The 10000-nt window shown below is 47.2% G+C and overlaps 2 protein-coding genes and 1 long non-coding RNA gene across 3 annotated transcripts in view; 2 read left to right on the forward strand and 1 right to left on the reverse strand.

Moving 5' to 3' along the window:
* LOC134862792 (parvalbumin-7-like) overlaps positions 1 to 4802 on the forward strand; it is a 24773-nt gene extending 19971 nt beyond the window's left edge. Inside the window, exons 2-5 of the mRNA XM_063880891.1 lie at positions 827 to 895; positions 1482 to 1611; positions 3917 to 4026; positions 4348 to 4802. Of these exons, the coding sequence (XP_063736961.1) occupies positions 835 to 895; positions 1482 to 1611; positions 3917 to 4026; positions 4348 to 4373 (327 nt within the window). The 5' untranslated portion in view covers positions 827 to 834 and the 3' untranslated portion in view covers positions 4374 to 4802. The remainder of the gene's footprint in view (positions 1 to 826; positions 896 to 1481; positions 1612 to 3916; positions 4027 to 4347) is intronic.
* Positions 1 to 10000, forward strand: part of LOC134862804 (uncharacterized) — a 148424-nt gene that overhangs the window by 71788 nt on the left and 66636 nt on the right. The window lies entirely within an intron of this gene.
* Positions 5935 to 10000, reverse strand: part of baiap2l2b (BAR/IMD domain containing adaptor protein 2 like 2b) — a 7385-nt gene continuing 3319 nt past the window's right edge. Inside the window, exons 8-14 of the mRNA XM_063880817.1 lie at positions 9769 to 9873; positions 9419 to 9521; positions 9050 to 9257; positions 8243 to 8308; positions 7408 to 7705; positions 6479 to 6522; positions 5935 to 6162 (exon numbers count right to left, since the gene is read on the reverse strand). Of these exons, the coding sequence (XP_063736887.1) occupies positions 6087 to 6162; positions 6479 to 6522; positions 7408 to 7705; positions 8243 to 8308; positions 9050 to 9257; positions 9419 to 9521; positions 9769 to 9873 (900 nt within the window). The 3' untranslated portion in view covers positions 5935 to 6086. The remainder of the gene's footprint in view (positions 6163 to 6478; positions 6523 to 7407; positions 7706 to 8242; positions 8309 to 9049; positions 9258 to 9418; positions 9522 to 9768; positions 9874 to 10000) is intronic.

The following is a 10000-nucleotide window of genomic DNA, read 5'->3' on the forward strand; positions in this document are numbered from 1 at the left end:
ATAAATAGTAAATGAAGCACGGACCCACTGCTGACTGCAGGGGGATGCAGGTCATCAAATGTCTTTGAATGATTGAGCTCTTTTAGCTCCATTAGCTTAGCTCCATTCGCTCTTAGCTCTATTAGCTCCGTTAGCAGTTACCTCTAATAGCACTATTAGCTTTGTTAGCTCCATTCGCAGTTAGCTCTATTAGCTCTTAGCTCCATTAGCTCAGTTAGCTCCTTTAGCTCTAATAGCACTATTAGCTTTGTTAGCTCCATTAGTTTAGCTCCATTCGATGTTAGCTCTTAGCTCAATTAGCTCCGTTATTTCAGTTAGCTCCGTTAGCTGTTATCTCTAATAGCACTATTAGCTTTGTTAGCTCCATTCGCTGTTAGCTCTATTAGCTCTTAGCTCAGTTAGCCCTGTAAGCTGTTAGCTCTAATAGCACTATTAGCTTTGTTAGCTCAATTAGCTTAGCTCCATTCGCTGTTAGCTCAGTTAGCTCCGTTAGCTCTATTAGCTGTTAGCTCTAATAGCACTATTAGCTTTGTTAACTCCATTAGCTTAGCTCCATTCACTTTTAGCTCAGTTCGCCCTGTAAGCTGTTAGCTCTAATAGCAGTATTAGCTATGTTAGCTCCAATAGCTTAGCTTCATTTGCTGTTAGCTCAGTTAGCTCCGTTATCTCTGTTAGCTCAGTTAGCTGTTAGCTCTGTTAGCTGTTAGCTCTAATATACCAACTGGTGAAGAGTGGTGAGATGTCAGCGGTTAATGGACGTGTGAAACTGTAAATACCATGTTTTTGAAATGTATTTCTCCCTCTCCATGTCTCTGTCTGTCTGCAGCTGACAAGATGTCGATGACAGATCTGTTGAAAGCTGAGGAGATCAAGAAAGCTCTGGAAGCCTTCGTAGGTCAGAACCAGCAATTACATTTCAATACAGACCTTGGAGGACGCATTCAGACCCTGTACTTTAAAACCTCACTGTGGAAATACTCAGCTAAAGTCCTGAACAGAAAATGTAATTTAAGTGAAAGTAACTCAATGCAGACAATGTGTTTCACTGTTCCATGAGATTATTTTCACTCATGATTTAAGGTTAGGGTGACCAGGTAGGGTGGCCAGACGTCCGGCTTTTCAATGCCCTGTCCGGCGTCCGGCGCAGCATCAAGCCGGACGCGTATTTGTCCTCCTTTGTCAAGAAGGTCCGGCTTGATGCTGCGCCGGACGCCGGACAGGGCATTGAAAAGCCGGACTGTCCGGCCTAAAGCCGGACATCTGGCCACCCTATTTAAGGTTAAGGCAGGATTGGGCTTGAGCTCATTTGCAATATCTGTGCAACAGTTACGACTTTCTTTATGTAAAAGCTCTTCAAATAATTAACAAATCCTCTCCAGTTAGAGCCATACAACCTTTCCTCCTCTTTGCACAACACCTACATCTCTTTACATTTCAAACCGTTTGGGTTATTTCTTCTTTACTTTTCTTCCTGTTTTTAGGAGAAACCTTCGACCCCAAGAAGTTCTTCGAGCTGGTGGGGATGAAGGCCATGTCGGCGGAGAACGTCAAGAAGGTGTTCCAGGTTCTGGATGTGGACGGCAGCGGCTTCATCGAGGAAGAGGAGCTCAAGTGAGCAACGCACACACACACACACACACACACACACACACACACACACACACACACACACACACACACACACACACACACACACACACACACACACACACACACACACACACACACACACACACACACACACACACATAAACGGCGAGGTCCGAGCTAAACTTAAAGCACGGGCCATCGCGCACAGCGGTGGTGATTTGGATGAGTACAGGAATTCCAGGTATGCACTCCGGAGAGCTATTAGCAGTGCGAAAAGACAATACAGGGACAAGGTGGAGTCGAACTACAAGGGCTCCAACGCCAGAAATATGTGGTCTGGACTAAAAACAATAACAGACTACAAAAGGACAACGAGTGGTGCTGAGGAAGTGTCTGCATCTCTCCCAGATGAACTGAACACATTTTATGCACGCTTTGAGAAGCCCCCGGCTGTGGAGGCACAAAAGGCCCAGGATCCCTGCTCACTGGTTTTAACCAGTGCAGATGTGTGTAGATCTCTGAAAAGAATCAACACACACAGGGCTCCAGGACCTGATGGTATCCCTGGCCGTGCTCTCAAGGTGTGTGCAGTTCAGCTGGCAGATGTGTTCACAGACATTTTCAATAGGTCACTGCTCCAGTCTGTAGTCCCCACATGCTTTAAAGAGTCCATCATTGTCCCTGTCCCCAAAAAGACAAAACCCATCTGCCTCAATGACTACCGCCCAGTTGCACTCACCTCCATCATCATGAAGTGCTTTGAGCGGTTAGTCAAAACTTTTATCACCTCCTCCCTCCCTGACTCACTGGACCCCCTGCAGTTTGCCTACAGAGCAAACAGGTCCACGGATGATGCCATCTCCCTCACCCTCCACACTGCCCTCTCCCACCTGGACCAGAGGAACACTTATGTGAGAATGCTGTTCATTGACTACAGTTCAGCATTCAACACCATTGTGCCCTCCAAGCTCATCATTAAGCTCAGGGACCTTGGGCTCAACAGCGCCCTCTGTGACTGGATCATGAGCTTCCTGACGGGCAGATCCCAGGCAGTGCGGATGGGGAACATCACATCCTCCACCTTGACCCTCAACACCGGAGCCCCTCAGGGTTGTGTGCTCAGCCCTCTCCTCTACTCCCTGTTCACGCACGACTGCGTGGCCACACACAGCTCCAACACCATCATCAAGTTTGCTGACGACACGACCGTCATCGGCCTGATCACAGACGGCGACGAGACGGCGTACAGAGAGGAGGTCAGAGCCCTGACATCTTGGTGCCAGGACAACAACCTCCATCTCAACGTCAGCAAAACAAAGGAGCTGATTGTGGACTACAGGAAGAGGCAGAGAGAAGCACACACACCCATCACCATCGACGGGACTCCTGTGGAGAGAGTCAGCAGCTTCAGGTTCCTCGGGGTTAACATCAGTGAGGACCTGACATGGACACATCACACCAGGGTCATATCCAAGACGGCTCGACAGCGGCTCTTCTTCCTCCGCAGGCTGCGGAAGTTCAACATGGACTCCAGGATACTCTGCAACTTCTACAGGTGCACCATCGAGAGTATCCTGACTGGCTGCATCACCGCCTGGTATGGCAGTTGCACCGCCCTCAACCGTAAGACTCTACAGAGGGTGGTGAAAACTGCTCAGCACATCACCAGGACGGAGTTGCCATCCATGGAGGACCTCTACACCCAGCGGTGTAGGAAGAAGGCCGGTAGGATATTAAAGGACCCCCATCACCCCAGCAACAATCTGTTCTGTCTGCTGCCGTCTGGCAGACGGTACCGCAGCATCCGGACCAAGACCACCAGACTCAGAGACAGTTTTATACCACAGGCTATAAGACTGCTGAACTCCTGAGCTCTGTGAATGTCTACTCACATCTGTTTATAGTACACACATACATATATATTATACACATCTGCGTATAGTACACATATCTATATATTATACATATCTGCCATATACATCTGCTATACATAATATATGCATCTGTCCATACCTCCTCATTCAACAGTGTAAAGTATTTAAATACTCTCAATGTATTCCACATATGTATATATTTCACATCCTCAAATCTTTATTGTTGATATTGTAAATATTCTTCTCTCTTTTTCACTATTTTATTTATCTTTTGCACCATGTATGTTGAGTTGTTGGAGGAGCACGCGACATAAGATTTTCATTGCCAACATATACGCTGTATCTGCTGTGCATATGACAAATAAAAACCTTGAAACCTTGAAACCTTGAAAACACACACACACACACTTGCAGAACGTAAACAGTGTGTTCACTGACTTCCTGTTTCTCAGGTTTGTACTGAAAGGGTTCTCCAGTGAGGGTAGAGATTTGACCGACTCCGAGACATCAGCGTTCCTCAAAGCTGCAGACAAAGACGGGGACGGGAAGATCGGCATCGATGGTGAGAGGAGTTTTTATTATAAAGTTGATCGTGAAACGGAAGAGCATAAGGGGAGTGTAACGTCTCAGTGAGATAGCTGACCTGGTGTTCACACATTTAAACCAACATTTCTGAATATATTCACAGAGATGGATAAAGGGCCCACTTATCCTACACCTTACATCCAGAGGGAAACAGCATCCTGTAGCTGCTAATGTGCAGAGGATGCATTTTCAAAAGCAGACATTGTTTGGGTGCAATGAGGAGACTTTCATTCACAGCTGCTGATCGCTTTGCCGGAGTTTCTATGGATATATAAGACTCATCTGTCTTCTTTTGCAGAGTTTGAGGTCATGGTGCATGAGTAGGACACCGTGAGCACCCTCCTCCTCCTCCTCCTCCTCCTCCTCCTTCATCGCTGCTTTCATCATTTTGGATCAGCCACCTCCCAACTCCACGAGGAAGAACATCCTCACGTTCTCTCCCCTGTATATATATATATGAAGCTGCTGTTGGTTTAGAATCACTCTCAGAGTGTTCTGAGAGGTGGTGCTCGTGCTGTAGGTGGTGTAGATGTTACTCTTTGATCTTATTTTACTCCCTCTGTGTATTCCAGGTTGTGCTTTTTGACTGATTTTACTTCATAGTGCACCTCACCCTCCTCCTCCTCCTCCTCCTCCCCCCATCCCCCTCCTTCTCCCGCCCTGCCTCCCATCAGATGATGTAGTCAATAAATGAAATATAAAGGAGAGCGGTGAAGAGAGGAGAAGCTCTGAGTAAGAAATGATAATAAAACACACTTGAGTAATAAATGTCTCTTTACTTGGTTTCACTCACAGACGCACGACTCACAAAACCAAACACAGCACAGACAGGGAGGAGGGTCCCTTATACGGTCAAGTTGAGAAGAAGCTGATGGAGAGAGATCAGATGTGATCGTACTGTATTTACAGTCAGATATAAGAAGCTGTTTGGATCTGTGTCACATTATTATCAAAGCATGAGAGACATGGGGAGTAACAATGCACAACCTGACGGGGGGGGGTGATATGACGCTGGGCTCAGACCGGCACCGGGAGTAAGAGTTGATTGTTTTGTGTCTTCGAAGGGATTTTGTGTCTCTTTGTGTCTCTTTGTAGTCATTTTGTGTCTCTTTGTGTCTCTTTGAAGTCATTTTGTGTCTCTTTGAAGTCATTTTGTGTCTCTTTGAAGTCATTTTGTGTCTCTTTGTAGTCATTTGTGTCTGTTGTGTCTCTTTGAAGTCATTTTGTGTCTCTTTGAAGTCATTTTGTGTCTCTTTGAAGTCATTTTGTGTCTCTTTGTAGTCATTTTGTGTCTGTTTGTGTCTCTTTGAAGTCATTTTGTGTCTCTTTGTAGTCATTTTGTGTCTGTTTGTGTCTCTTTGAAGTCATTTTGTGTCTCTTTGAAGTTGTTTATCTAATTTTTTTTAACTTTTTCCTGATCATTTTGATAACTTTCTTGTAAGTGCTTGTCTCATTAAATGACATTTTACAGGTGAAAGGCCCCTGACACTGGAAGGTCATTTCAGTAAACCCAACTATTCAAAAGCGTATTCTTGGGAAGTACAGCTTTGTGATAGATTAAGATGAGAAGAAGAATACCACTAACATCTGTACGCTGAAACAGTTTCTGCAGCCAGGTAGCTTCACTTAGCTTAGCATGAGGGAACAGCTAGTCTAGCTCTGTTTTTAGGAGGTCAGAAAACAAAAGATGTGCTTAAGATAAACTAACATGCTAGCTTAGCTTCATATTTAGCAGATATCTCATCGAACTCTCAACAAGTTAGCTTATTGAATTATTCTGTAGCATGTTTAACTATAAACTACACACAGATCCATCTATAGGACACGCACAGACTGTACATCGGGATGATAGAACTTCAGAAGCGTATGGATTGTGACTGGATCCCTTAAACTCCTAGTACAATCATCTCACCTAAAACTGTGCAAACACTCACCAAACCTCTGCCTCTGGGGCTGAACACCTCTCTACACTTCAGAAGATATTTAACTCTCCTGAAACAGAAAGGTCCTCCTGACCCGGTCCCAGAGCGGGGAGGATCAGTGGATGTGAGGAGAGGATCTGTCGTTGGTGGTGGTGGGTCGGAGCTTCACGGTGGCAAACGGGTTGGTGCCTCTGAAAAAAGACGACAGTGTTAAACCTCACACACACTCACACATACACACACACACACACACAAACCCCACATCGTGAGCGAGCTTAAGAGACCTTCCATTTTTCTACAACTGACATTTACCTTTGGTATTAATGGAATTATGGTTCAACTACAGTCTGTTTTAGAGAGCTCACACACATCCTTTATTAAAGCCTCAAGAACTTTTCACAGAGGACACTGCAAACAAACTATACTATTAGACATTTCATGGGATTTTATTGTGAAAGGGGACAAGGATTTAGTCAAATCTATAGTTTAAGATATATTTTGAATTACCTGGGGAACAGCAGGTTTTCAGGTTGCCCATGGGGCGATAGTGCCTGAAAAGAGAGGATATCAATTATCACTACAATTACATTTTGCACTTTGAGAATTCAGAAATAAATGCTTGGCACTAATAAAATGAAGCTAATTTATTCAGACGCAAGAGAACAGGTTGTATGAAGTGCAGAGCTGGAGTCAGTATTCTGTGTTGTGTATTGCACGTCAAACAACTACAAGATCAGATGTTCTTTACTCTGAAAAAAGGAGGACAAAAGAGAATATCTGTGCCTTCACAAAGGGATCAAAGGGACCCGCTCTGTGGGAGCACTTCCTCACAGCTAATGAGGCTAATGAGGCTAACGTTAGCGTAAACCTTTGTAAAGTTAAAAGTGAAGATATAAAACACTGAGAAGCTGAGTCCAGCAGTGGCTCAGTCAGTCCAGCAGTGGCTCAGTCAGTCCAGTGGCTCAGTCAGTAGGGGCTTGGACTGGGAATCGTAGGGTTGTCGGTTCAAGTCCCCGAACAGACTTGAAATATGGAAAGTGGACTGCTACTTGAAGAGGTCCCAGTTCACCTCATAGGCCCTGCTGTGCTGCCCTTGAGCAAGGCACCGGACACCTCCAATCCCCCCTCCCCATTGCTCCCCGGGCGCTGCACAATAGCTGCCCACTGCTCCTAGTACTAGGATGGGTTAAATGCAGAGGACCAATTTCACTGTGTGTGCTCTGCTGTGTGCATGTGACAATAAAGAGGGTTTCATCCTCCGATTCTGTCTAAACTGACCCTAACCCTTTTCACCGTCGCTCATATGACGGATATTTTCAGTCAAAAAGGGGGCGGGGCCACGACATAGAAAGAAAGTACCGGATTGGTTGCTGTCATCTATCAATCAAATGTAAATGAATACATGTGAATATGAAACAGTAGGAGAGAACAGTTACATCAGAGGCTGACTCCCCCTTCCTCTCGGGGAGGGGGGAGATGGGTCTGAACTCAGTGGAGCCCCTCCTCAGACTGGAGGAGGGAGGAGGAGGTGGTGGGGGAGGTGGGTGAGGGGGGGGCTTGGTCTCCGATGCTGCCTCCAGCTTCCTCTCGGGTAGGGGGGAGGAGGAGGAAGCTCTGCGGTTGGGGGTGGCCGGGGGCGGGACATCTCCGAAACTGGTGCTCTCTGATTGGTCGGTGTAGCTGTCAGTCGGGTCCAACAGGTTGTTCATGCTGTGGCTCCGCAGAGAAACACCACTGGGCGGGGGGGGGGAGGGGGGGGGTATTACAGAGGTTTATAACAGGCTGACAGATAAGAGAACACGTTTATTACCTAAATCCTTTATATTATGTCTTAATTTGCAAACTAAATTACATTTGAGGTCATATTGTTGGTTGTAATATCTGATCTGACTATCTGACCTGTAACTGAAGAAAGTTCTCCTACAAATGTGAGGCATTCAGTGTTAAATGTAATAACTAACCCTATCTGTTGAACTGAAACTAAAGAAGCAAACACTCCCTGGAAACAAACACATATGTAATGTAAGTCAACACTGGGGAAGTTTAATGAATCACTTAAAGCTGTTTTCACAGAGGAGCGTTCTCTAAATCTGAGGTAACTCTGAAGCTGGTGTCCAACACAATAAGCTTTATTTACAGGGCACAGGCAATAAATAAAAGAAGGATCTTAAAGTATATCTGTGTAATTATAAAACAATAGTATTTAGACAACGAGGATGACTTGAATCATGAGTGAGGTTAAAGTCATCTTCATGCTCCGTCAGCTCCTACCTGGCTGCCAAAGTGTTGGAGAGATCCTCCACAGGAGCCACGTAGGCTGCAGGAAACCAGCCCTGCCTGAGGAGACCGGACACAGGGGAGGACACAGGGGAGGACACAGGGGAGGAGACAGGGGAGGACACAGGGGAGGAGACAGGGGAGGACACAGGGGAGGAGACAGGGGAGGACACAGGGGAGGAGACAGGGGAGGACACAGGGGAGGAGACATGAGAGGAGACAGGGGAGGACACAGGGGAGGACACAGGGGAGGACACAGGGGACGACACAGGGGAGGAGACATGAGAGGAGACAGGGGAGGAGACAAGTGAGGAGACAGAGAGACGGGTGAGGGAACAGGTGAGGAAACAGAGAGACGGGTAAGGGTAAGGGAACAGGTGAGGAAACAGAGAGACACGGGTAAGGGAACAGGTGAGGAAACAGGTGAGGAAACAGAGAGATGGGTGAGGGAACAGGTGAGGAAACAGAGAGACACGGGTAAGGGAACAGGTGAGGAAACAGGTGAGGAAACAGAGAGATGGGTGAGGGAACAGGTGAGGAAACAGAGAGACGGGTAAGGGTAAGGGAACAAGTGAGGAAACAGAGAGACACGGGTAAGGGAACAGGTGAGGAAACAGGTGAGGAAACAGAGAGATGGGTGAGGGAACGGGTGAGGAAACATGTGAGGAAATAGGTGGGGAAACAGAGAGACGGGTGAGGAAAAAAGTTGTATGTCTCCTTAACCTACATGAACACACACACACACACACACACACACACACACACACACACACACACACACACACACACACACACACACACCTCAGACTGCTGTCGGTGCGTCCGTACAGCCAGCCGTTGCGGGGCTCAAGCACCAGGACGGTGACTGTCTCCCCCCGGGTGAAGGGGAGGAGTTTGGGGTTGGAGGAGGAGGGGTGAGACACCAGCGCTCTCATGGCTCTCCCCGCTCCCAGACCCAGAGACTCCCCCACTGAGCTGGAGCGGGAGCGGCTGGGGAGGGGGGAGGGTGCTGGGGAAGAGCAGAGAGAGTCATCAAAACTTTACAGGATGAGACACAGAGGGGGGAGTACTCAGATCTTGTACTTGAGTAAAGTAGAAGTACTCAGATCTTGTACTTGAGTAAAAGTAGAAGTACTCAGATCTAGTATAGAGTATCTCCTGCAGTCTCACCTCTGGAGGGCACTCTGCCCAGCGCCTGTTGCTCTCTGCGGGCCCAGGACATGTCCTCATCTCTGGCTACAGTCTGCAGGAGGGAGCTGACCGAGCCCCGCAGCTACACACACACCCACCCACCCACCCACCCACCCACCCACCCACACACACACACACACACACACACACACACACACACACACACACACACACACACACACACACACACACACACACACACACACACACACACACACACACACACACACACACACACACACACACACACACACACACACACACACACACAGAATAAAGGTCAAAATCAAACTCTATATTTGTAATATATCCATGTAAGGCCTCGGTACCTGTGCATCCTGGTCGGGATGGGTGGGCGTCCGAGGTCTGGAGCCTTTGGTCTCGTTCACTTTTTCCTTCCAGCCGTCGGCCTTCTGCTGCAGAGACGCTCCAGTCTGAAGAGGGGAGGAGAGCGGTGCTCAAAATCAGGAGGGAACTAAACTCAAATACACTGAGAGATGACCTTCATACAGCCAGAAACTCACATGCCATCATAGAGGAGGGATACACGAACTGTGTGTG

This window comes from Eleginops maclovinus, chromosome 4, assembly GCF_036324505.1.
Source record: "Eleginops maclovinus isolate JMC-PN-2008 ecotype Puerto Natales chromosome 4, JC_Emac_rtc_rv5, whole genome shotgun sequence".
In the NCBI taxonomy this organism is placed as follows: Eukaryota; Metazoa; Chordata; class Actinopteri; order Perciformes; family Eleginopidae; genus Eleginops; species Eleginops maclovinus.